Below are 27,641 nucleotides of genomic sequence, written 5' to 3' on the forward strand. Positions count from 1 at the left end.
AGTATCACCCCCATTTCACCAAGAGGAAAACTGAGGCTCAAAGAGATGCTCTAAGTGTTTAGAGAAGGTCCTATAGAAACCTGATGTTCTGCGATTCCAAACATCATGTTCCAGGTCACAATGTCACCTGCCCAGAGGTGGGAATTAGAGGCAGACTCTGAAGGCGGGGAGCCCCGTGGCCATATGGAGGGGTGGGGAGGAGGGTGAAAGACCACCTCGTGGCGGTGACCTCTGAGCTGAGCCTGACAACATGAGTAGGCGTTTGTCAGGTGGAAAAGAGAAAAGGGTGTCATCAGGGCAGGGGGCTTGGAAGGAGCAGAGGCAGGTGGCTGTGGGCAAGAGGCCAACACGTTCAGGAAACAGGGAGCACTTCTGGGCAGGAGGTGGAGGTAGGGGTGAAAGATGATTTCAGAAAGGTGTGCTAGGGCTGGATGCTGCAGGGCCTTGAATACCAGGCTTGGCATTGGGCCCGGGTCCGGCCCATGATGAGGAAGCAGGTCGTACCCTGAGGATGAGAGATGGGGGGATTAGATGCACGATAATGGCAGAAGCGGGGCTGCAGGCAGGAGTGGCCTGGGAGGACACACTCCAGCCTTAAGGACCCCAGGTCCAGCCCCCATTACCACCTCCTCCCACTTCCCCATCCCCCCAGCAGAAGAAATGGCAGAATGAACAGAGCTTCCCCAGGAGGCTGGGAAACTGGAAATAGGGGGAGATACTAATACGTCCACCAGTAGATCACTAACTCCTCAGTCTTGATTTGTTTGCCACATTCTTTTAAAAGCGATGCTGTGTGCCCCCTTCTGCAGCACATCTACTAAAATTGGAACAATATAGAGATTAGCAAAAAGAAAAGGGAAACAATTAAATACAAATTTTAAATATTAGAAAAAAAGGTAGTCGTGTTGGCTCACACTTGTCTTCCAAGCACTTTTGTTACCGGAAAGGGGTCCTGATCCAGACCCCAAGAGAGGGTTCTTGGATCTCGCGCAAGAACGAATTCAGGGCGATTCCATAGAGAAAAGTGAAAGCAAGTTTATTAATAAAGTAAAGGAATAAAAGAATGGTTACTCCATAGGCGGAGCAGCCCCGGGGGCTGCTGGTTGCCCATTTTTATGGTTATTTCTTGATGATGTGCTAAACAAGGGGTGGATTATCTATGTCTCCCCTTTTTAGACCATATAGGGTAACTTCCTGATGTTGCCATGGCATTTGTAAACTGTCATGGTGCGGGTGGGAGTGCAGCAGTGAGGACAACCAGAGGTCATTCTTGTCACCATCTTGGTTTTGGTGGGTTTGGGCCGGCTCCTTTACTGCAACCTGTCTTATCAGCAAGGTCTTTATGACCTGTATCTTGTGCCGACCTTCTATTTCAACCTGTGACTTAGAATGCCTTAACCATCTGGGAATGCAGCCCAGTAAGTCTCAGCCTCATTTTATCCATTGGAGATGCAGTTGCTCTGGTTTACACAGCTCTGATACTTTGAGAGGAAGAGGCGGAAGGATCGCTTGAGATCCAGCTACGTGGGAGGCTGAGGCGAGAGGATTGTATAAGCCCGGGAGTTCGGGACCAGTTTGGCCAACATAGTGAGAACTTTTTTTTTTTTTGAGAGGGAGCCTTGCTCTGTTGCCCAGGCTGGAGTGCAGTGGCGCGATCTCGGCTCACTGCAAGCTCCGCCTCCGGGGTTCATGCAATTCTCCTGCCTCAGCCTCCCAAATAGCTGGGACCACAAGTGCGTGCCTCCACGCCCGGCTAATTTTTTTGTATTTTTAGTAGAGACGGGGTTTCACCGTGTTAGCCAGGATGGTCTTGATCTCCTGACCTCGTGATCTGCCCGTCTCTGCCCCTCAAAGTGCTGGGATTACAGGCGTGAGCCACTGCGCCCGGCCCATAGTGAGAACATTTTACAAAAAATGAACAAAATTAGCCGGGCATGGTGGCACTTGCCTGTAGTCCCAGCTACTTGGGAGGCCGAGGTGGGAGGATTGTTTGAGCCTTGGAGGTTGAGGCTGCAGTGAGCCGTGACAGATGCTACTGCATTTCAGCCTGGGTGATAGAGACCCTGGCTTAAAAAATTAAAATTTAAATTAAAAAAAAAAAGCTATGCTACTAGAGGGGAATGCTGAACCCAGTTAGGATCTCAGAAGGATTTCAGGTGAAACCGCCCGAACTTTCGTGGGCAGGGTGGGGCTTTCTCCACCTGGGATTTTCTCAAATCCTCTTTGTCACCATTCATTACCAGGAGCAGCTTGACACCCTCTGGTCCCTCTGCTCTCGGGAAATGAACCTCCTAGTTTCACCCTCTAACTGTCCCTCTCCGCCTTCCTGCAGTCCTTACCCATCGGCTTGTATCTCAGTTTCAAAGTGGAGAGAGAGGACAGTGGAGAGTGGGAAGACCCTAGGAAGCTCCCCGGGAGCTGTACCTTTAAGGGCAGGGGCGGGGCGAGTCTCCTGGGGCGTGTCCCGAGGGGGCGTGTCCCGAGGGCGTGGCCGGGACCGGGGCAGGGCGAGCTGGGGCGGGCCCGGACGGGAAGAGTAGGATCCCGTACGCTGCAGCAGGCGGGGCACCCGGGCTGGCGGCTTCGCTGGCGGAAGGTCGGGCCGGCGGCCAGGGACCTGGAAGGCTGCGAGGACCTGCGACGTCGAGGTTCGGAGTTTGCGTGTCCCAGGCCCGGCCCGAGTAAGAAAAAGCCGCCTCCCCGCAAGGCCGGAGGAACCGGGCGCCCCGAGTTCTACTTCTCAACCTCCGTCCGGATCGGGAAACGGAGCACGGAAATGTTCCTGAGGTCTCTTCCCTGGAAAGCGCAGCCCCGATTTCCCGCCCCAGACCCTTAGCAGGTCGGCGACCATCCGAGCGCTAGACATAGGCCCACGTGTACAGAGGACGCTGAGTAAATGCTCACTAGTGAATCAGTAAAATAAATCGGCGGCAAAGAGAGACGACACGCATGCTGATCTTCAGGTGTTGGGGACACCAGGGAGGCGAGCATTTATTGTGCTCTTATTGTATACCCCGTCGGCCAGCATTTGTGTCCATTTTACACATGAGGAATAAGAGGCTCGGAGAGGTGAAGTATCCTTAAGGCCACACAGATAGTAAGTGGCTGAGACGAATTTGAAACCAGGGGTGTCCTGTTTCAACTTGGTGCCAAATAGAGTAACTCGGACTCCACTTGGAGGGGTTCAGGAGAACCACAGAAGAGGAAGGGCCGTGTCTTCCGTGGACAGGTAAGGAACCGTGGCTGGGACAGGCGCCTTTCTGATCTCTCTTCCCCTCCCTACCTCCTCTCCCTCCCCTCAGGCTGCCAGTACATTGAGAAACACCTGTGCAGACTTAAAGAAAAAAACGGTTTTATGGGGTTTGGTTTCCTGATTGCAAAAATAAGACATACTCACCGTAGAACACATGAAAAAGCCAAAACAGGAAATTTAGTTTGCTGAGGACTTTTGTTTTTCCAGTTTAATTCCTTTGAAATAAATTGAAGCCATTTTGGCCCTGGGCTTGAGGGAAGAGGCACATGGTAGTGACCAGCCCAGCCCCACTGCTAACCGGCTGTCTCTGAGCAACTCACTTCCCTCTTGCCCTTAAGTTCCCTGTCGGAGGGGCTGTGGGCTCTGTGACCCTCTTGCTGTGTGACCTTCGGCGGGTTACAGAATTCCTCTCCTGGGCATGGTGGCTCATGCCTGTATTCCCAGCACTTTGAGAGGTCGAGGTCGGCAGATCACTTGAAGCTCAGAGTTCGAGACCAGCCTGGCCAACATGGTGAAACCCCATCTCCATTAAAAATACAAAAATTAGCTGGGCATGGTGGTGAGTGCCTGTAATCCCAGCTACTCAGGAGGCTGAGGCAGGAGAATCACTTGCACCTGGGAGGCATTGGTTGCAGTGAGCCGAGATCGTGCCACTGCACTCCAGCTTGGGTGACAGAGCAAGACTCCATCTGAAAAAACAAAAAAACAAAACAAAAAAACTCCTCTGAGCCCCTGTCCCTGTTGTGCAGGGTGCGGGGGTGACATTTCCAGAATTGTTCTGAGGACTGGATGAGGGAGGCATGGTGCAGGGAGGAAACAAGCCTGGCTTCACTTCTCTGTGCCTCAGTTAGTTCATCTGTGAAATGGAATGGTAATGCTACCCCCTCTCAGCATGTTGTGAGGATAGAATGAGGTCATCCATGTAAAGCTTGGCTCCTTGTAAGACACAGAATAACAGCATTGCTTAGTGGGCTCCATAAAATGTGGTGGGCAAGCCTCTCTAGGTCTCAAACTGGTGGCCTAGAGGCCAAGTCCACCCCTAGAAGTAGAGTTTGTTTTGTTTTGTTTTGAGGGCTTCTGCAATCCCGCCCACTGCCCATTTCCCACATGTATGTCACCCAGCTGGCCCCAGAAGCCTGAGACTCTGAATCTTGGTTCAAGTCCTAGTCCCTTGCAGCCCTGACATTCTGGCCTCAGGCTGGGGGTCAGGTGGGACAGGGTAGGTTTTCATGGGGGCTCAGGAAGAAGGGTGTATCTGATCTGCACACTGAATAGGCAGGGCCTTGGGTCCCTCCAGTGAGACTATGCAGAACACGGTTTCTCCATCAGCTTTCCTTTGCTGCTGGGAGGCAGGAAGGCAGTTCCTTAACTGAGAAAGTCTTCCGGCCCCTTTTGCTGGGTCCATGGGTTTTCAGTGACATTGTCCCCCCTTCTCACTCCCACCTTGCAGGCCACCGGAGCCGCCAGCTGTTTGGAACTGAGCTACTGCAGAAAGGGAAGTGGAGAGTGAGGGCCAGGCCCCGTGGGGGCGGATGGCCGGCAGATGGCTGGATCTGTGCTGGGCACTGACTGTGCTTTGTGTGCTGCTAATGGCGGAGACAGTGTCTGGGGCTAGGGACTCGTCTACAGGGGCTCACATTAGCCCTCAATTTCCAGCTTCAGGTGTGAACCAGACCCCCGTGGTAGACGTGAGTATCCTGATAGGAACCTGGGGTTGGATGGGGCTGTGTTCCTCCAATCGATAAATAACTGTTGAGCATCTGCTATGTGCCAGGCACTGACCACAGCCTGGGATATACCAGGGAACAACACAGACAAAACTCACTACTCTCAAGGAGCTGACAGTCTCCTGAATAGACAGATCAAGAAGTAAATGTATACACTTTGGGAGGCTGAGGCCAAGAGTTCGAGACCAGCCTGGCTATGGTGTCAAAACCCTGTATCTCCTAAAAATACAAAAACTAGCCGAGCGTGGTGGCGGACGCCTGTAATCCTCAGAACCCTGAGACAGGAGAATTGCTTGAACCCGTGAGGTGGATGTTGCAGTGAGCCAGGATTGTGCCACTGCACTCCAGCCTGGGCAGCAAAGCAAGACTCTGTCTTAACAAAAAAAGAGAAGTAAGCATATACATTTCAGGTGGTGATGTGCTAAGTGCCCCGCACACAATTGCTAAAGTGGTATGGGGGACGGCGTGAGCATTTCCAAATATTTCAGATTGAGCGGTCACAGATGATCTTTGAGGCAAGCCACTGAATGGAGAGAGGAAACCACCTACATAGACACCCCAGGGAAGAGCATTCTGGGCAAAGGGAACAGCAAGTACAAAGATTCTGCAGCAGGAACAAGCTTAGTGTGTTCCCGGAACAGCAGGGAGGCTAGAATGGATGGAACAGAGCAAGTGAGAGGAAGAATGTTAAGAGAGGAGGATGGAGAGGTAATGGCGGGCAGATTACAAAAGGCCTTACAGGCTGCGGCTAGGAGATGAGAATTGTTTTGCGGTAGTGGGGAGCCAATGGAAGATTTTAAGCAGAGGGCACCAAAATCTGTGTTAGTCAGAGTTCTCTAGCGGGACAGAACTAATAGGATAGATGTATATATAAAGGGGAGTTTTTTAAGGAATATTGACTCACATGATCACAGATGAGGTCCCACAATAGGTCATCTGCAAGCTGAAGAGCGAGGAAGTCAGTCTGAATCCCAAAACCTCAAGAGTAGGGAAGCCGACAGTGCAGCCTTCAGTCTGTGGCTGAAGGTCCAAGAGTCCCAAAGCTGAAGAACTTGGAGTCTGATGTTCGAGGGCAGGAAGCATCCAGCACGGGAGAAAGTTGCAGGCCAGAAGACAAAGCTAGTCTAGTCTCTCCACATTCTTCTGCCTGCTTTTATTCTGGCTGTGCTGGTAGCTGATTAGATTGTACCCACCCAGATTGAGGGTGGGTCTGCCTTTCCTAGTCCACTGACTCAAATTTTTTTTTTTTTTTTTTTTTTTGATAACAGTTTCACTCTATACCCAGGCTGGAGGCAAAGGCTGGCGATCTCAGCTCACTGCAACCTCTGCCTCCTGGGTTCAAGCAATTCTCATGCACAGCCTCCCGAGTAGTTGGGATTACAGGTGCATACCACCACACCTGGCTAATTTTTTTGTATTTTTAGTAGAACCAGGATTTCACCATGTTGGCCAGGCTGGTATTGAACTCCCAGCCTCTCTCTTTCTCCCAGTGGTGGGAGAAAGAGAGCAGTCGTGGATGACTCCAGGTTTCTGGCCTGATCAGCTGAGGGTCTGCTGGTGCTGTGATTTGAATGGAGAGCACTGAAGGAGGACCAGTGACGACGCTGGAGTTAGAGGCAAGAGGCCTTCCTCCCAGGGCAGGGAGGGCACAGCCCATTGAGACGGGCTACAGAGAACTTACATCTTTCCGCTCTGATGTCTGTAAGGGGAGCAGAGGAGGTCACAGCGGATCTGGAGTGAAGGAACAAAAGCAGGGGACTGCTCAAGATGACCCCCTGGAGTCCCCTGTAACTGTCAGGGGCTGGAGTTCTCGCCATTTCTTCAGCAGGAATCCCAAACTCAAACTGATGGGCTGAGAGCATTCAACGCCCACAGCAACTTTATGAGGCTGCAAAGTGCCTTCAAGTCCACCCTCTGAAGCAGGCCAACAGGCAATTAAGCCCATTTTACAGATGGGAAGGTGGTTTGTGGTTACTGTGGTTATAAAATTGAGTACCCCCTCTTGGAGCGTGCTCCTTGGGGGCAGGAAAACTGGGAGATCATACCAGATCATTGTGCCAGATAATCTCTCCAAGTTATTGAGTACTTACGTCAGCCCTTTGCTCACAAGTCCTCCCCTGAACCCTATGAGGTGGGAGGTGCTGTAGATGAAGGCTCCGAGGTTCAGGGAGGTGAAGGTGGCCAGGAGGAAAGTGGCAGAGCCAGGTTGAGAACTCTTGGCTGCTTCATGCTAAATCTGTCCCCTTCCCCTCTAGTCCACCGCCTCCCAGGACAGATGGGCCAGCTGCCTTTCTGGAAGTCCCCACCATCCAGGGAGCCCGCAGGCTGGGAAAGGCCCCTCCAGCCCCTTACCTTAGGTCCTTTTCAAGTAGTCATTATGCAACAAATATTTATTGAGCACCTACTGTGTGCCAGGGCCTGTGCCACGTGCTGAGGGGATAGCAGGAAGCAGAGAGACCTGGTCCCTGCCCCCCTGGAGCTTATACTCTAGTGGGGTCATGGATGAGAAGCAAGTTGACAAATCATTCCACAGGGTGAGGGGGAGGGGGACGCTGCTCTGCTTAGGCTATCATGGAAGGCCTCCCTGAGGACAGGACATTTTGACCAAGACCTGAATGGCTTATGAAGATCCAGGGGAAGTGAGAGAACAGTAGATGCAAAGGCCCTGGGGCAGGAACAGAATGACAGATTTTGCAAAGTGGCTGGAACAGTGAACAAGGGAGAAGGAAGGGAGACCAGGCAGGAGAGAACAGGGGCCAGATCATACAGGGCCCTGGGAACCACTGCAGAGTTGGCTATCAGTGAGAGGAAGGTGGGAGCCACGGGAGGCTTTAGAGCACAGGAAGATGTGATCTGACATAAGTTTTTATAAGAATTCCAAGGCATTGAGTCCGTTACCCTTTCCCGTCCAGCCTGACCCCTGTGTGCACCTCTCTGGGTTTCCTGGGACTGAGTTAGTGATGCAGGAAAGAGGGTGGGAAGAACTGGAAGGAAGTGAAGTCACCCCCTCTTCCCCACACGCAGAACAATCCCACCTTCCTCTGTCTCTCTTGAGCAGAGAGCTGGGGAGGGGTCCTGAGGGACCTGGGGGAGGGCTGTGCAGCTCGGGGAGGGCGGAGTGAGGCAGACTGTACAATAATGTGATTTGGGAGGCCAGATTTGGGGGAGCTGCCTTGCTGACTCATTCTGCTGTCAGCGAGATGGGGTGACACCCCACATCCTCCCTGGCTGACCCCGAGGACAGGGAGGAGGGAGGGGAGGAAGATAGTGAGAAGGCAGGAAATGGAGGCTGCCCCTGCCCAGTTGGGCAGTTTCCTCAGGAGATGTAGCAGGTAACTTTTAGCAGATGGAGCTGAGTTTGGAGCCACTTCTCAGTGGTGGGCTGTGTGCTCCTGGGCAAGCCACTTTGCCTCTGTGCCTCAGTTTTCTCATCTGTGAAGTGGAAATAATCGTGCCAACCTCCTGGGTCTCTGATGAAGACTGAATGAGTGAGATGATGCCCAGCACAGTGTGCAGCACGACTGTTAGGAGGGCCTGCTCTGCCAGGCACTGTGCGAGACTTTGGTGGGAGGGACAGATAAACAAGTCTATGATCCTGCCCGGGTACGGTGGCTCACACCTGTAATCCCAGCACTTTGGGAGGCTGAGGCACGTGGATCACTTCAGGCCAGGAGTTCGAGACCAGCCTGGCCAAAATAGCAAAACCATCTCTACTAAAATACAAAAATTACCTGGTCATGGTGGTGGGCACCTGTAATCCCAGCTACTCGGGAGGCTGAGGTAGGATAATCTCTTGAACCCATGAGGTAGAGGTTGCAGTGAGCTGAGATCACACCACTGCCCTCCTGCCTGGGTGATGGAGTGAGACTCCATCTCAAAAAAGGAAAAAAAATAAAAAGTAACTGGGAGGGCCTACTAGGCTGGGAGTAGTCAGGGAGGGCTTCCTGCAAGAAGTGTCCTGGGACCAAGAATTGGATGGTGAACGTGGATTAACTAGAACGAAAGGAGCTGTGGCACCAAGCAGAAGGAACAGCATGTGCAAAAGCTGGACCAATGCCAGGAGGGTCTGGGCATTCCAGGACCTGACAGCTGACCAGACGAGCTTTACTGGAGACTGACAAGGGCAGAACACAGGGACCAAAAACAGGCAAAGGAGGGCTCTTCAGCAGCTGGAGGAGGGAGCACTTTAGAAAGAGCCCCTCTGGTAAGACTGGGGGTAAGAGGCCGAATGAGAACCTCTGCAATTGTTCTTCGTGGTGGTGGAGATGGAAGGAAGGGATGAATTCAAGCATTGTTTAAGAGAGAAAAATTTTGGGCCAGGCTTGGTGGCCCATCCCTGTAATCCCAGCACGTTGGAAGGCCAAGGCGGGAGGATCGCTTGAGCCCAGCAGTTTGAGACTAGCCTGGCCAACATGGCGAGACCCCTTCTCAACAAAAAATTTAAAAATTAGCCTCGTGTGATGCACACCTGTGGTGTCAGCTACTCAGGAGGCTGAGGTAGGAGACTGCTTGAGCCTGGGTGGTTGAGGCTGGAGTGAGCTGTGATCATGCCACTGCACTCCAGCCTGGGTGACATAGACAGAACCTGTCTCAAAAATAAATAAATAAATAATTAAAACTTAGATGATGATAATGCAACTTTTTTTAATTTTTTTTTGGAGACGTAGTTTCGCTCTTGTTGCCCAGGCTGGAGTGCAATGGCGCAATCTCAGCTCACTGCAATCTCCGCCTCCCCGGTTCAAGCGATTCTCCTGCCTCAGCTTCCCAAGTAGCTGGGATTACAGGTGCCTGCCACCACACCCAGCTTTTTGTATTTTTAGTAGAGACAGGGTTTCATCATGTTGGTCAGGCTGGTCTCGAACTCCTGACCTCAGGTGATCTACCTGCCTCTGCCTCCCAAAGTGCTGGGATTACAGGTGTGACCCACTGCGCCCAGCCTATTTTTTTTTTTTTTCTTTTTTTTGAGACAGAGTCTCACTCTGTTGCCCAGCCTGGAGTACAATGGTATGATCTTGGCTCACTGCAACCTCCGCCTCCCAGGTTCAAGCGATTCTCATGCCTCCGCTTCCCAAGTAGCTGCGATTACAGGCGCCCACCACAATGCCCGGCTAACTTTTTGTATTTTTGGTAGAGACAGGGTTTCACCATGTTGATCAGGCTAGTCTCAAACTCCTGACCTCAGGTGATCCACCTGCCTTTGCCTTCCAAAGTGCTGGGATTACAGGTGTGACCCACTGTGCCCAGCCTATTTTTTTTTTTTTCTTTTTTTTTTTTTGAGACAGAGTCTCACTCTGTTGCCCAGCCTGGAGTGCAATGGTGTGATCTCGGCTCACTGCAACCTCCTCTTCCTGGGTTCAAGTGATTCTCCAGCCTCAGCCTCCTGAGTAGCTGGGAACACAGGCGCACGCCACCACACCCAGCTAATTTTTATATTTTTAGTGGAGAAGGAGTTTCACCATGTTGGCCAGGCTGGTCTCAAACTCATGGCCTCAAGCACTGGGATTACAGATGTGAGCCACCATGCCTGGCCTCCATGGCCTTATCCCGTTCTTATCTAGGCATGTGGGTGTTATTGCCCCCATTGTTCAGAGGAGAAAACTGAGGTTAATTTACTTGCCCAAGATCACTCACCTCGAAGGATGCAAATTAGAATTTCAACCAGGCAGTTTCATGAGAGAGGAGGCTCAGTAGGGGGAGCTGTACTGCCTCCCAATATACTATTGTTCTTCCCAGAGGAGGAAATGGCAGCCCGCCTGCTTCCCTGGCCCCCATTTAGTGTCTTCCCTCCTTGTGCTGGGCAGGACCCTCTTTATCAGAAACCCCTTCGGTGACTTTATCTCCCTGGGAAATTCCTGGGCCCCAGCAAAGCCACAGGCCCAGGCTTAGGGCAAGACTGAAACCCTCCCCCCAGCAGTATGGAAGGAGCCCAGTTGACTTTTGCTTTTGGGTGGGAGCTGGGGATGGGATAAGGGAATCTCAGGACAGGAACTTGAGACTTGCTTCTGCATTTTTTGGTGGGAATAGTTGATGGAGATTCCCAAGCCTGGGTTGGGATGTGCACACCATCACTCCAGCCTGGGGCACAGACTTTTTCTGTAAAGAGCCAGATAGTAGGGCCGGGTGTGAGCTCACATTTGTAGCTCCAGCCACTTAGGAGGTTGAAGTCAGGGGAATTCCTTAAGCCCAAGAGTTGGAGGCTGCAGGGAGCTGTACTCAGGCTTCTGCACTCCAGCCTGGACAACAGTGAGACCTTGTCTGAAAAAAAAAAAAAAAAAGAGAGAGAAAAAAGACCAGGCACAGTGAACACACCTATAATCCCAGCACTTTGGGAGGCTGAGGCTGCACTTTGGGAGGCTGAGGCTGCACTTTGGGAGGCTGAGGCAGCACTTTGGGATCACTTGAGGCCAGGAGTTTGAGAGTAGCCTGACCAACATGGTGAAACCCCTTCTCTTCTAAAAATAAAAAAATTAGTCAGGCGTGGTGGCACATGTCTGTGATCCCAGCTCCTCCAGAGGCTGAGGTAGGATAATCATTTGAACCCAGGAGGCAGAGGTTGCAGTGAGCTGAGATCTGACCACTATACTTCAGCCTGGGCAACAGAGCAAGACTCCGTCAAAGAAAGAAAGAGAGAGAGAGAGAGAGAGAGAAAGAGAAAAAGGAAGGAAAGGAAAGAGAGAAAGAGAAAAGAAACGAATAGGAACTAGACAGTAAATATTTTCAACTTTGTGGGCCGCATGGTTTCTACAACTACTCAGTGCTCTCACAGTGCCCAGGCAGCCACAGATTGTATGTCAATGAATGGGTGTGGCTGTGCCCCAGTAAAATATTTATGGACATGGAAATTTGGATTTTATATAATTTTACATGTCATGAAAAATTCTTCTTTTGACTTAATGTCTCCCAACCATTTAAAAATGTAAGAATCATTCTTGGCTTGCAGGCTGTGCATAACCAGATGGCGGGCTGGATGTGGTCCAGGGGCCGACGTTTGCTGACCCTTGGCTTACCCATGTGTTAAAGGGGAATCATTCCATTTGCCTCACAGGAGTGTTGGAAAGACTACACGAAATCACTTAGTCATTCAAACAGCCATTAACTCAAATATATTAAGCCCCTACTATGGGCCAGTCTCAGGGCAAATACAAGAATGCAGACAAAAAAAAATTCAGGCCAGGTTTGGTGGTTCATGCCTATAATCCCAGCACATTGGGAGGCTGAGGTGGGAGGATGGTTTGAGGCCAGGAGTTCGAGACCAGCCTAGGCAACGTAGCGACACCTCCATCTCTACAAAAAATATTTTTAAAAAAATTAACTGGGTGTGGTGGTGTATGTCTGTAGTCCCAGCTACTTGGTAGGCAAAGGCAGGAGGATCACATGCGCCCAGGAGTTCGAGGCTGAAGTGAGCCATGATTGCCCCACTGCACTCCAGCCTGAGTGACAAAGCACCCTGTCTCTAAAATAATAAAATTCAGTAAACAAGGAAATGAACAAAATAAAGATTGTGATAACTTCTATGAATGCAGAAAACTGGGTGTTAATAGTGGAGATAGGGGTAATAGCTACTTTACATGGACAGTCTTTGAGGAGGGCAAATTTGAACACCTGTAATCTCATTTGATTCCTTTATCAATGGGGTTGGTATAATTAGTCCCATTTTACTAATGAGACTGAAGCTCAAAGAGAGGAAGGGAATTGCTACAGACGGTGGAGCTGGTTGGGCGCGGAGGCTCACACCTGTAATCCCAGTACTTTGGGAGGCTGAGTTAGGTGGATCACTTGAGGTCACGAGTTCAAGACCAGCCTGGCCAACACAGTGAAACCCCATCCTTACCCAAAATGCAAAAATTAGCCAGGTGTGATGTTGCTTGCATGTAGTCACAGGTACTCAGGTGGCTGAGGCAGGAGAATCACTTGAACCCATTAGGTGGAGGTTACAGTAAGCCAAGATTGCACTACTGTACTCCAGCCTAGGCGACAGAGGGAGACTCGGTCTCAAAGGAGAAAAAGGGGCTGGGCATGGTGGCTCACACCTGTAATCCGAGCACTCTGGGAGGCCAAGGCGGGTAGATCACTTGAGGTTAGAAGTTCAAGACCAGCCTGGCCAACGTGGCGAAACCCCATTTCTACTAAATATACAAAAATTAGCCGAGCGTGTTGGTGGGCACCTGTAGTCCTAGCTACTCGGGAGGCTGAGGCAGGAGAATCAGTTGAACCCGAGAGGCAGAGGTTGCAGTTAGCCGAGATTGTGCCATTGGTGCCATTGCACTCCAGCCTGGGCGACAGAGCGAGACTCTGTCTCAAAAAAAAAAAAAAAAAAAAATCTGAGTGGCTGAGTGGGTATTATGCTCAGGTTGTCCTGATCTCAAAAAAGTTTTTTTTTTTTTTTGAGATGGAGCTTGCTCTGTCACTCAGGCTGGAGCGCAGTGGTGCCATCATAGTTCACTGCAGCCTCAACCTCCCAGACTCAAGCAATCCTCTCACCTCAGCCTCCGAAGTAGCTGGGACCACAGGCGTGTGCCACCATCCCTGGCTCATTTTTAATTTTTTTTTGTAGCAATGGGGTCTTACTGTGTTACCCAAGTTGGTCTCAAACTCCTGGGCTTAAACGATCCTCCTGCCTCAGCCTTCCAAAGTGTTGGGATTACAGGTGTGAGCCAGTTTACCGGGCCATGGATTTTGTCTTCCCCACTGGCATGTGCTTTCTGAGGACGGGGCACTGTAGAAAGATTGAGGAGTTGGGACAGGGCTGGGAGGTTTCAGTCTCTGCTCAGGGGATACTGTATGGTGGGCAGAACTCTTAGCAAAAATTGGTGAGAAGGCCAGAGGCTCAGAGATAAGAAATCTCACTTCCAGTCTGGTGTTGGTGGGAGTTCAGAGAGGGCTTGTGGAGGAGGTGGAACTGTGGTTTGACAAAGTGTTTAAAAAATTATAATGAAATACACACAATCTAAAATTTACTGTCTTAACTTTTTTTGTTGTTGTTGTTGTTTTGAGATGGGGTCTCACTTTGTCACCCAGGCTGGAGTGCCGTGGTATGATCTCAGCTCACTGCAACCTCCGCCTCCTGGGTTCAAGTGATTCTCCTGCCTCAGCCTCTGGAGTAGTTGGGACTACAGGTGCATGTCACCACGCCCAGCTAAATTTTGTATTTTTAGTAGAGATGGGGTTTCCCCATGTTGACCAGGCTGGTCATGAATTCCTGACCTCAAGTAATCTACCTACCTCGGCCTCCCAACATGCTGGGATTACAGGCATGAGCCACCACACCTGGCTAGACTTGCAGTTAAACAATGACATTCCTATCACATTGATCTGATAAGGCTGCTCATAGCCAGTGTTGGTGCAGGCTTATGAGAATTGCTTTTCCCATTCCTGGTGGGAGTGTATATAGGTAGAGCGCGGCCAGGGCATTTTGGCAAAATCCAGCAATGTTCAAGATCCCCTGTAAGGGTCTTGACCATTTCTTTCGGACTGTATTATTTTGTTGGGCTTTTGTTGACTTCCAGTTGCCAGTTTATTGTTCTAGAACCACTTATAAGCATAGTAGGCTAGAGGTGCTGGGGAACTAAAACCTCCATCTAGCAGTCCTCACCCAGTGGCTGATGGGAGTTGGTATATAAATACCCCAGCTCCCTTGCCTCCTGATTAAGCTCATGGTGGTGGTAACTGGCTCAACCCAGCCTTCATTGGCAGCTATCCCTTCTCTGTACCACTTCTTTTCTTCTATTTCTTTTATTTTTTTTTTTTTTTTATTTTGAGACAGGGTCTCACTCTTGTCACCCAGGCTGGAGTGCAGTGGCACAATCATAGCTCTCTGCAACCTTGACCTTTCAGGCTCAGGTGCTCCTCCTACCTCCTTCTCCTGAGTAGCTGGGACTACAGGTGTATGCCACCAAGCCCAGCTAATTTTTTTGTATTTCTTGTAAGGTGGGGTTTTGCCGTGGCTGGTCTCGAACTCCTGAGGTCAAGTGATCCTGCAGCCTTGGCCTCCCAAAATGCTGCAGTTATAGGCGTCAGCCACCGCACCCGGGCCCACTTCCCTTTCTCTATGTTTGTGTTCCTTAGCTCTCCCAAACATACTATGTCCCTCTCAATCTTTGTCTCTGAGTCAGCTTCTGGAAGAGCCCAGATCAGGATACCCTCTGACTCAGCACTTTTACTTCTCAGATCCTCTCTGACATTTTTCTCACATGTGCTCAGAGAATCATGTGTGAGGAAGTTCGTTGGCTATATTGAAAAATTAGGCCTCCCCAAATGCCCAGAAGGGAAATGCTTACCTCAGTGATGTATCACCCATAGTACAAAATACTCTGCTGCAGTGAAAGACTGCGGGGAGGCAGGGGAGAACAATGGGCTCTAGAGCCTCAAACTGCCTGGGTTCCAACCCTGACCCTCCCACTGAGTGCACACGGACATTGTCTCAGTCTCCTTTTCTGTTTAATGGGCATGATAATAGTTCCTTCCTCGCAGATTGTTGTGCAGAGTAATTGAGATACACTTTTTTTTTTTTTTTTGAGACAAGATCTCACTCCATTCCCCAGGCTAAATACGGTACTGCAGCCTCAACCTCCCAGGCTCAAGTGAGCCTCCCACCTCAGTCTCCTGAGTAGCTGAGACTACAAGTGCACATTACCATGCCTAGCTAATTTTTTATTTATTTTTTTTGCAGAGATGGGGTCTTGCTATGTTGCCCAGGCTGGTCTTGAAATCCTGGGCTCAAGCAATCCTCCCACCTCAGCCTCCCAAAGTGCTGGGATTATAGGCATGAGCCACTGCCCCCAGTCATCATAGAATTATTGTACAGATTAATTGAGGTACATTTTAAGCTCTTAGCACTATGCTTCACATATAGAAATCACTTTAGTATATTTTGAATTTTATTATGTGTATTAAGGTATATTAATATTATATATATCTAAAAAATGGTAAAAGCAAATTGTAGAAACAAGAGATTTGGGATGGATCCATTTCTGTTAAACAAAACAAAGTGTGTAATAAGGTATGTATACAAATGTAATTGATCTGATAAATGTCTGTAAGGATGTGCTTCAAACTAATTATGGTGGGACCACTGGAGTGGGGGGATTACAGAGGGCAGGGATAAGAAAGTGGAATTTAGATATCTTTATGTATTTTTTTTAAAAAAAACAAATATGTATTCATGAATTACTTGTGTCAATTTCAAGCAGACGTTTATTTATTTGTTTATTTATTTATTTATTTATTTATTTATTATTATTATTATTTATTTTTTTTTGAGACAGAGTCTCGCTCTGTCGCCCGGGCTGGAGTGCAGTGGCCGGATCTCAGCTCACTGCAAGCTCCACCTCCCGGGTTTATGCCATTCTCCTGCCTCAGCCTCCCGAATAGCTGGGACTACAGGCGCCCGCCACCTCGCCCGGCTAGTTTTTTGTATTTTTTAGTAGAGACGAGGTTTCACCGTGTTAGCCAGGATGGTCTTGATCTCCTGACCTCGTGATCTGCCCGTCTCGGCCTCCCAAAGTGCTGGGATTACAGGCTTGAGCCACCGCGCCCGGCCCAGACGTTTATTTTTTAAATTAAAAGTGCATACATAGTTGGCACCCAGAGGGTATAGTGGCCTTGGAGACCAGGCTGAAGGGATGTTATGTTTAGCTGCTTAGATGGGCCTAGTCCAGTCCTCAGGGAGGTCTCTGCCCCCGATGTCCCCCTCCCTGTCTTCCTACAGTGTCGCAAGGTGTGTGGCCTGAATGTCTCTGACCGCTGTGACTTCATCCGGACCAACCCCGACTGCCACAGTGATGGGGGCTACCTGGACTACCTGGAAGGCATCTTCTGCCACTTCCCTCCCAACCTCCTCCCTCTGGCTGTCACCCTCTACGTGAGGCCCTGCCCCGGGGGGCTGGTGAGAGGGGCTGGTGTCCCCAGCTGGACTTGACTCTCTCCTCCCCGCCGGCTCCCTACCCAGGTTTCCTGGCTGCTCTACTTGTTTCTGATTCTGGGAGTCACCGCGGCCAAGTTGTGAGTTTGGCTCTGGGCTCCGGTCTGGCTTATCAATGGGAGGAGGGGTTCCAGGAGGCTGACATCCGCTCACCCTGGGTTTGGGGGAAGGATAGGGGTCCGGGGCCAGTCACTATGGAAATGTTTCCTGTCTGCTTTTTCTCCGTAGTTTCTGCCCCAACTTGTCGGCCATTTCCACCACGCTCAAGCTCTCCCACAACGTGGCAGTATCCTTTTGTCCAGTGTCCTGCACCCTGGAGGGAGGGCAGTTGTGGGGAGGCCAGGGGATAGGGTTGTGGCTCGTGGCCCAGGGAAGGCCTGGGTGGGCTGCAGCTGCGATCCTAGCCTGCCTTGACATGCTCCCCACATGGCGTCACCTTCCTGGCATTTGGGAATGGTGCACCTGACATCTTCAGTGCCCTGGTGGCCTTCTCCGACCCGCACACAGCCGGCCTGGCCCTTGGGGCACTGTTTGGTGAGAGCAGCCCCGGTGAGGGGGGCGGGAGAAGCAGCAGGAGAGGGTGCAGGGTGACTGAGCTCTGACCTCCTCTCCCCAGGCGCTGGCGTGCTGGTTACCACGGTGGTGGCCGGAGGCATCACCATCCTACACCCCTTCATGGCTGCCTCCAGGCCCTTCTTCAGGGACATCGTTTTCTACATGGTGGCTGTGTTCCTGACCTTCATCATGCTCTTCCGTGGCAGGGTCACGATGGCATGGGCTCTGGGTGAGCAGCTGTGGGGCTCAGGAGGCAGATCCCAGGGCTGATGGGCAGGAGGTTTAGGAGGTGCCTGGGACAGAGAGATGTGAGGGGTGGTCAGTGGGGGGCTTGATTTGATTACAAGTGACAGAAACCCTCCTCAAGCTGGCTTGCGCAAAAATGGGAACATGTGGGTCACATAACCAAAGAGGCCCAGCAGAGCTGGGGGCTGGGGAGGAAGTATTCAAAAGTTTCACAATTTTTTGGCCAGGCGTGATGGCCTATCATCCCAGCAATTTGAGAGTCTGAGGCAGGAGGATCACTTTGGTTCAGGAGTTTGAGACCAGCCTGGGCAACATAGTGAGACTACATCTCTACAAAAAAGAAAAAACTTAGCTGGGCATGGTAGTAGAGTGTTGCTGTGGCCCCAGTTACTCTAGAAGCTAGGGCAGGAGGATCCCTTGAGCCTAGGAGTTCGAGACTGCAGTGACCCATGATTGTGCCACAGTACTCCAGCCTGGGCAACAGAGCAAGACTCTGTCTCAAAAAAAATTTTTTTTCATAATTTCCAATTTTAACAAGCAGTACAGGTGGGATGCTAACTGGGGCCACCTGGATCGTGACAGCATACATGTTCCATTCAGATGGCTCAAGGGGTATGAATGGAGGGACAATTTATGCAGAAGGATAACGAAACCAACAAGGGACACTGAATTGCGAGATACCCAGGGGCCAGCAACAGTGGGAGCTGTGACCACACCTATCCCCCGTGGCAAAAGGAGCAGGGAATGGAGTGGTGGGGCCCAGTGAGAGCTGGAGGGCTGAAGGCCTGGAGCTATACTGAAGAGGGTTGCAGGCCCTACCAGAGACACACAACAGGGAGGGAGTAGGAAGAAACACTCCAAACTCTCTCCCGCTGCTTCTGATTTCCTGTCTGGCCTCCCACTGGCTGAACCTAGTTGTAGCCAGAGCTGCAGGGCTGCCTCCTTCCAGGGCACCGAGTGGGACACCTACCCTTAGCGCTTGAATAGGGTCCTGGAGGTCACGCTGTGTGCCTGGCATTACCTCCTCAATTGCAAGGGAGACAGGAAGGGAGATGGTCCTGGAAGGTGGGAGGAAGGATTGGGGAGCTCAAGGAAAAGACCATTTACCCACCGGTACCAGGCGGGGCTAACACAGATTGCCACCGCTAAAATGCACCAGTGATAGATAGAACTGCCAGCCTTTGTTCTCTGGGCCTGTAGCCAGGACACCACTTGGTGACGGCCTGCACCATCCTATCTGCAGGTTACCTGGGCTTGTATGTGTTCTATGTGGTCACTGTGATTCTCTGCACCTGGATCTACCGATGGCAACGGAGAGGATCCCTGGTCTATTCCATGCCAGTTACTCCAGGTAAGAGTCTGCATCGGACTCCAGAGAGGACCAGTGGGGATTGGGAGCCTCTGTGCCCTTCAGTGCTACCGTGGGTCTCTTGAGGCCATTGTCCCCACCAAGCTCATCTCCTCTTCATGCTTTTTCTACTCATTCTGCTGAGGTCCCGCCTCCATGCTTCCACTAGTGCCCATGAGCCTCCTCATCACCTACTGGCTCAAGTGCACTCCTTCCTCCTCTATGCAGTTGCCAGGGCCATCTCTCTAAGAATCGCCACTGCTCCCTGCTCTGATGTTTCCCACCACTTTCAGGGTAAAACCCAAACGCTGCGGTGACAGGGACACTGAGAAATAAAAAATAAATAGAAATCAGTAATATTCAAACATAGTCATATACACAAATACACGCACACACACATGCACCCAGCATACATACACAACTCACACCCATATATAAATACATGCACACATACATGCACACACATACACAAATACACAACTCACATGTACGTGCACACATATACATGCACACACGTACACCCAACATATACATAGACAAATACATGCACACATACACAACACACAAATACACAAATACATGCACACACATATACAACACACACACAAATATGTGTACATATACAACACACACATATACAAATACATGCACACACATATACAACCCACACACACAATATACACACATACATATACAGATACAAACCCGTACACATACACATATACAAATACATGCACACACATACGCAACACACATACGAATACATGCGCACACACATGCAACACAAATACATGCACACATACACAACATGTACACACACAAACGTACACACAACACTATATGAATACATGCACACACATACACAGATACACAACACATACAAACTCTCATGCACATACAACACACAAATATATGAACACACATTCTACACACATAAAGATACATGCACACACATATACAAATATGTGGACACACATATTTGTGTTCACATAATGCTTCCAACATACAAAAATACATGCACACACACAACACACACATATACAAATATGTATACACACAGCACACACATATGCAACACAGATACATGCACACACACACGCAACACAAATACATGCATGCACATACACAACACACACAAAAACATAAATGCACACAAATACACAACATATACATACACAAATTCATACACACATACACAACACAAATGCATGCACACACAAATACGCAGCACATAGTACACATACACAAATACATGCACCTATACAACACACATACACAAATACATGGACACACGCACAAACAAATACATGAACACAGATACATAACACACACGCAGCGTACTCAGAGGCAGAATCAGGGCTAGAGCTGACTGACTTCTCACTCGAGGTGGGCCATTTTCCTTTCAGGCCCCTTCTTACAGGTCTCAGGCCTCTCAGCATCCACAGGCCTCCTGAGAAGAGAAAAATAATATAGGTTCCAGATTCTGAAAAGGACAGCACTGAAGTCAATAAATGTTTGAGTTGTGTCTTTGAATGCCCCTATTAACTTTAGCATTTTAGCTGCATGCTTACATTTGGCCACGTTTGATGAGTTAGACTTTTTCACTGTGTAAGAATTCCTGAGCATGCATGCAGACTGCTAGAAATCCAAAATAGAGAGGACCTGGACATGGCTGGGCGCAGTGGCCCCTGCCTGTAATGCCATCATTTTGGGAGGCTGAGGCGGGTAGACTGCTGAGGTCGGGAGTTTGATACCAGCCTGGCCAACATAGCAAGACTCCATCTCTAAAAAATTTTTTTTTAATTAGCTGGGCATAGTCTCAGCTACTCGGGAGGCTGAGGTGGGAGGATAGAGTGAGCCCAGGAGGTCGAGGCTGCAGTGAACCATGATCATGCCACTGCACTCCAGCCTGGGTGACAGACGAAGATCCTGTCCCAAATAACTAAGTAAATAAGATGGCCTGAACACTTGCACCCCTAAACCTGCTGTGTCCCAGTGTGCTCCCTTGAGAATGGTCTGGGTTCTGTATGTAGCTGGGCCTCTCTCCTGCAGAGATCCTCTCAGACTCCGAGGAGGACCGGGTATCTTCTAACAGCAACAGCTATGACTACGGTGAGTCCATGCCCTGTGCCCAGCTGGGGTGGGGGTAACAGGGAAAGGCTGGGGGTGGAAAGATGGGTCCCTGCAAGACCTGGGCTCCAGGAATGAGGCTCCAAATTGGCCCCACCTCTCACTGCAGCTCAGGTGAGCCAAGGGCCAGGGTTGTCTGCCCTCTGCTGGGTGCTGGGCTTTGCCTCCTCCCCTAGGGCTGGGAGGACTGGTGGGATGGAGCAGGGAAGGTTTCCTGGAGACCAAGCCAGCTGCAGGCACACCTCACCACCCGACCCCCTGCACACAGGTGACGAGTACCGGCCACTGTTCTTCTACCAGGAGACCACGGCTCAGATCTTGGCCCGGGCCCTCAATCCCCTGGATTACATGAAGTGGAGAAGGAAGTCAGCATACTGGAAAGCCCTCAAGGTCTTCAAGGTAAGAGGGGTCCTGGAGCTAGGCTCACAGCCTTGTGAGAGCGGCAAGACAGAGGTCACGCTACCCTCTCCAGCTCTATGAGGGGGAGGGCATGGGGTCTACCGAGACCCTCTCAGAATACATGACTTAGGATTTGATGGGGAAACTGAGGCATGGAGCTTGGCTGATGACTTGACCTGGGGCTCTGCCCTCTAGTGGCCCCCAAAGACATCCATATCCTAACCTCTGAAACCTGGGAATATGTTACCTTTATGGCAGAAAGACCTTTGCAGATGTGATTAAAGATCTTGAGATGAGCCTGGCTTATATCCAGTGGGCCCAGTGTCATCACAGGAATTGGCATAGGGAAAGAGGGAGGCAGGAGGGTCAGAGTCAGAGACTGAGAAGTGGCGACAGGAGCACAGGGTGGAATGATGTGGGGCCAGGAAGGCAGGCGGCCCCTGGAAGCTGGAAGGACCCTCATTCTCCCCTAGAGCTTCCAGAAGGAACAGCCCTGCTAACAACTTGACTTCAGGACTTCTGCCCTCCAGAACTGTCCAAGAATACATTTGTGCTATTGACAGTCTCTCTGTTTGTGGTCATTTGTCCCAGTAGCCAGAGGCAACCGGGCGCTTAGCCTGGGACCCACACACAGTCGGTGCTTCAGCAAGGGCGGGAGCTCTTGAGTCACTGAAGTCCATCTGTGGCAGCTGGGATTCAGGCTTCCCTACCGACACCCTCCCACCTTTGCCCCCTTGACAGCTGCCTGTGGAGTTCCTGCTGCTTCTCACAGTCCCTGTCGTGGACCCGGACAAGGATGACCGGAACTGGAAACGGCCCCTCAACTGTCTGCATCTGGTTATCAGCCCCCTGGTTGTGGTCCTAACCCTGCAGTCGGGGACCTGTGAGTATCCCCTACCCCGGGCCAACCCACCTTCCACCTCCTTCCCATGTTCCGGAGTTTTCTTCCACCCAGGCTGGGGTACAGTGGCACAATCTCAGCTCATTGCAGCCTCCCTCCGCCTCTCGGGTTCAAGTGATCATCCTGTCTCAGCCTCCCTGGCAGCTGGAATTACAGGCGTGTACTACCATGCCCGACTAATTTTGTATTTTTCGTAGAGACAGGATTTCACCATGATGGCCAGGCTGGTCTTAGATTCCTGACCTCAAGTGATCCGTCCATCTTGGCCTTCCGAAATGCTGGGATTACAGGCATGAGCCACCATGCACGGTGGAGTTTTCTTCTCAACCACATGAGGGAGGTTTGGGCTAGAGGCAGAAACCTGGATATACAGCAGGCGCTTACTATGTGCTTGTGCCATAAGGGACACCAGCCGGGAAGTTCACCCAGGGACCGCCTGCAGTCAGTTGATCCAATCTTGCTGGCCCCAGATGGAGGCTGCAAAACAGGTGACCCCAGGGCCAAATCCAGTCCTCTGGCTTGTTTGCCTGCATTTAAAATTTGGGGGATTTTACGTTAAAATCTGGATTTTGGCTTCTCAAGATCTGGGCCACATTCCTGAAGGCAAAACTGGCTGGAGCAGAGAAGGGGCACCCCCTATGGGGTGCCTGCGGCCTGAATCATCACAGTCCCCTCCATTGCCTGTTGGGTGCTCTGGGCTGAGCTTCCTTCCCTCGTTTGTGTTCCCTCATTTGTGTTCCCTCGTTTGTGTTCCCTCGTTTGTGTGACCTGGCTGGTCCCCACTGGCATTTGAATTTTCCCATCTGCCCCAGAATGTCCTTTTCTTTCTTGCCCTGCTCTGGCCAAGGAAATGCTCAGGCTTGTCTGACGTCTTCTAACTCCTGCTACCCAGGTTTCTTCCTGTTGTCTAACTTCAGTATCTCATGCTGTCTGTTTCCTATCATCTAGGCTCCTCCCCCTCAGCCCCGGGGCATTGCCTGGAGGTGGGAGTAGGACTCTGGTGCAAATGCCTGGCTGGGCATGGTGTTGTGCGCTATAACAGAGTCAGTGTGAAACTCCATCGGGATGAAACAGCCTCCTTGCCACATTCCCTGTGAATTTCTCCCCTGGTTTGTGGGAGGATGCAGGCATAGAGGGAAGGAGATGGGAGGAGAGGTGATTGATAGTGACTCAGAGCTGAAAAGGGCCACCCCCTAGGGCTGTCTGGTTCATCACAGTCCTCCATTCTTCATCCATTCTCTACGGAGCAGGGAAGCCTTGCCTTTCAGGCCAGGGCAAATCCAGGGACTTGCTTTCACAAGCGGTGTGGCATCTTTATTTATTTATTTATTTTAATTTTATTTTATTTTGAAATGGAGTCTGACTGTCACCCAGGCCCGAGTACAGTGGCGCGATCTCAGCTCACTCTAACCTCCACCTCCAGGGCTCAAGCGATTCTCCTGCCTCAGCCTCCCGAGTAGCTGGGATTACAGGCAACTGCCACCACGCTTGACTAATTTTTGTATGTGTTGTGGCTTCTTAAAAGAGTGATTCGCACACATCAGTCATTCACAGACCATCTTCCCAATTTTTCTCTTACTCTATACTATTACATTTGATATTTTTCTTTGTTTTTCTTGAGACAGAATCTCACTCTGTCACCCAGGCTGGAGTGCAGTGGCACAATCTCGGCTCACTGCAGCCACCACCTCCGGGGTAAGCAATCCTCCTGCCTCAGCCTTCTGAGTAGTTGGGACTACAAGCACCCGCCACCATGCCCAGCTGATTTTTGTATTTTTGGTAGAGATGGGGTTTCACCATGTTGGCCAGGCTTGTCTTGAACTCCTGACCTCGGGCGATCCGCCCGCCTCAGCTTCCCAAAGTGCTGGGATTATAGGTGTGAGCCACCACACCCGGCCGAGGCCTCTGAGACTCTGAGCCAGCTGCCTCCTACAGCCTTTTCTGTGCTATTCCTGGTGCAGGTCTGCTTGATTCCATCTTACCCAACTCCCCTCTTCCCACAGAGTCCTTGTACCCCTCTCTGCTTAACACTCAGCTCAGATCCTCAGTGTCTTCACGCCCCAGCCACCTCCTCAAATTTCTCTAGCACAGGAATGGCAAATACATGGAAAGGGCTTCCAACCCAGGCGTCTGGATCCAAAGCCAGCACTGAGGTAAAAATCCCATGCTGGCAAAATTATCTCAGGAGCTGGGTACAGTGGCACACACGTGCAGTCCCCACTACTCAGGAAGCTGAGGTGGGAGGATGGCTTGAGCCCAGGAGTTTGAGGCTGCAGTGAGCTGTGATTGTGCCAGTGCACTCCAGTTTGGTTGACAGAATGAGACCCTATCTCAAAAAAAAAAAAAAAAATCCCCCTTGACAATCACTCATAACATATTGTGTATACAAATTTGTGTATTTCGCCCACTCACATAACATTTTTTTTTTTTTTGGAGACAAGATCTCACTGTGTTGCCCAGGCTGGAGTACAGTGGTGCAATTTAGGTTCACTGCAACTGCCACCTCTCGGGACTCAAGTGATCCTTCCACTTCAGCCTCCCAAGTAGCTGGGACCAGAGGTGCCCACCGCCACACCCAGCTAATTTGGTTTTGTTTTTTTTTTGAGATGGAGTCTTGCTCTGTTGCCCAAGCTGGAGTGCAGTGGTGCGATCTTGGCTCACTGCAACCTCCACCTCCTGGGTTCAAGTGATTCTCCTGCCTTAGCCTCCTGAGTAACTGGGACTGCAGGTGTGTGCCACCACCCCCGGCAAATTTTTGTATTTTTAGTAGAGACGGGGTTTTGCCACCTTGGCCAGGCTGGTCTCGAACTCCAGACCTCAGGTGATCTGCCTGCCTCAGCTTCCCCAAGTGCTGGGATTACAGGTGTGAGCCACCGCGCCCAGTCTAATTTTTGTATTTTTTGTAGAGGTGGGGTCGCACCATGTTGCCCAGGCTGGTCTTGAACTCCTGGGCTCAAGCAATCTGCACGCCGGGGCCTCCCAAAGTGCTGGGATTGTAGGCATGAGTCACTGCACCCGGCCTTCTCACATAATTCTTAAGCCCACTGACATTTGGGAGCCATGAGCTAGACTAAAAAAAGAACAAAAGAAGGGTCTCGATGCAGGTATATGAGCATTCGAACGATTCATTGTCTTTAAGACCAGTACCGACTCCTAGTGGTGAAAAGGGTGATGTGTGGGGAATTCTAGAGTGTTCTCCTCACCTTAGGGTATCTCCCTTGGGTGTTTAATATGAAGCCTCTGGAACCTTCATATTTGTTAATGGATTGGATGATAGAGTGGACTTACTTGGGTACCTCTTAGTGGGGAGGCTGGGTTTGACTGTCAGGTTCATCTCATAGAGCAATGCCATCCACTGGTAATGCCTGGCTGGAGGGGGCTGCCTGGAAATGCAGTTGAATGGAAGTGTTGTGCTTGATTAATGATGTCTGTCACGGAGGTGGAAGAGGGTGATGGTGTTAGTGGTTCTAGCCATTCCTATCCTAGTTCCACAGCAACAGGCTGGAGAGAGTCGTTTTTGTGTGTCTCTATTGTCTTTCAAATGTGACTAACTTGAGGGCAGAGGCTGCATTTTTAATTTTTCTGTCCCCTTGAAGTGTCTAGGACAGGGCTGGGCAGATAGCAAGCATCTACCTGACATCCAAACAGTCCGTTGTAAGTGGGTGTTGAGGCAGCTGGGAAGGTACCGGTCCCTTTCTGTCCCTTTGCAGATGGTGTCTATGAGATAGGCGGCCTCGTTCCTGTCTGGGTCGTGGTGGTGATCGCAGGCACAGCCTTGGCTTCAGTGACCTTTTTTGCCACATCTGACAGCCAGCCCCCCAGGCTTCACTGGGTAAGAAGCCCGGGCTCTCTGAGATGGGGGAAGAGGGATACTGAGGTCTCCCACGCAGATGTCCTGTCTGCATCTCTGAGGCACTTTGACCAGTTTGATCAGGAGTCACACAAAGACAGGTAACTGAACTTTAAAGCTGCTTTTGAGAGTTTTTGTTTCTGTGCAGGGTTACTTTTTTCTTTTTTTGGTAATAGCTTTTGTTGAGATGTAATTCACATACCATGCAATTTACCCATTTAAAGTATACAATTTAATGTTTTTTATTATAGTTACAGAGTTGTGTAATCATCACAGTCAATTTTAGAGAATTTCATCACCCCAAAAAGAGACCTCATGCCCATGAGTCACTCCCCGTTTCCCCACCCCCCACATAGCCTCTGGCAACCACAACTCCACTCTCTGTCTCTATGGGTTTGCCTATCACAGACAGTTTATATAAATAGAATCCTACAATATGTGATTTCCTTTTTTTCGAGACAGGGTCTCCCTCTGCTGTCCAGGCTGGAGTTCAGTGGTGCAATCATTGCTCACTGCAGCCTCGACCTCCTGGGCTGAAGCCATCCTCCCACCTCAGCCTCCCGAGTAGATGGAACTACAGGCGCGAGCCACCACACCCAGCTAATTTTTGTATGTTTTTTGTAAAGATGAGGTCTCACTATGTTGCCCAGACTACTCTCAAACTCCTGGCCTCAAGCAGTCCTCCTGCCTCAGCTTCCCAAAGTGCTAGGATTACAGGCATGAGCCACTGCACCTAGTCTTGGGTTTCCAAAGACATTCCAGGGATAGTATGGAATTGCCTTTGGGGGTATCTTTTTCCATTTTCCCTAGTCTATGCACTCTAAGGAATATTTAGGGAGTTTGTCCAGAGACGTTTTCCTTAAAAGTTTACTTAATATTAAATTAGCTGAGCGTGGTAATCTCAGCTGTAATCCCAAGGTGCCTGTAATCTCAGCTACTTGGGAGGCTGAGGCAGGAGAATCACTTGAACCCAGGAGCCAGAGGTTGCAGTGAGCTGAGATCGCATCATGGCACTTCAGCCTGGGTGACAGAGTGAGACTCCGTTTCAAAAAAAAAGTTTACTTAATATTTTTATTTTGGCTGAGCTTAGGGGCTCATACCTGTAATCCCAACACTTTGGGAGGCCGAGACGGGTGGATCATCTGAGATCAGGAGTTCTAGACCAGTCTGGCCAACATGTTGAAACCCTGTCTCTACTAAAAATAGAAAAATTAGCCGGGCATGGTGGTGGGCACCTGTAATCCCAGCTACTTGGGTGGCTGAGGCAGGAGAATCGCTTGAACCCAGGAAGTGGAGGTTGCAGTGTGCCGAG

General features: G+C 50.4%; 1 protein-coding gene across 3 annotated transcripts in view; it reads left to right on the forward strand.

The window, feature by feature from the left end:
• Positions 1-2,513: 2,513 nt before the first annotated feature.
• Positions 2,514-27,641, forward strand: part of SLC8B1 (solute carrier family 8 member B1) — a 35,595-nt gene continuing 10,467 nt past the window's right edge. For 2 of the 3 annotated variants that reach the window (XR_004059462.1, XM_030938298.1), the window contains exons 1-12: positions 2,514-3,229; positions 4,704-4,941; positions 16,688-16,840; positions 16,928-16,980; positions 17,129-17,186; positions 17,329-17,434; positions 17,517-17,684; positions 18,945-19,052; positions 21,102-21,161; positions 21,448-21,578; positions 22,320-22,461; positions 26,190-26,311. Coding sequence is in view for 2 of the 3 variants with exons in the window: in XM_030938298.1 (XP_030794158.1) it covers positions 4,786-4,941; positions 16,688-16,840; positions 16,928-16,980; positions 17,129-17,186; positions 17,329-17,434; positions 17,517-17,684; positions 18,945-19,052; positions 21,102-21,161; positions 21,448-21,578; positions 22,320-22,461; positions 26,190-26,311 (1,257 nt within the window). In the remaining variant the exon portion in view is untranslated. Of the gene's footprint in view, positions 3,230-4,703; positions 4,942-16,687; positions 16,841-16,927; positions 16,981-17,128; positions 17,187-17,326; positions 17,435-17,516; positions 17,685-18,944; positions 19,053-21,101; positions 21,162-21,447; positions 21,579-22,319; positions 22,462-26,189; positions 26,312-27,641 lie in introns of those variants that run through there. The other variant, XM_030938299.1, reaches the window with a different exon arrangement.

The sequence above is a fragment of the Rhinopithecus roxellana genome, chromosome 10, assembly GCF_007565055.1.
Source record: "Rhinopithecus roxellana isolate Shanxi Qingling chromosome 10, ASM756505v1, whole genome shotgun sequence".
NCBI lineage: Eukaryota > Metazoa > Chordata > Mammalia > Primates > Cercopithecidae > Rhinopithecus > Rhinopithecus roxellana.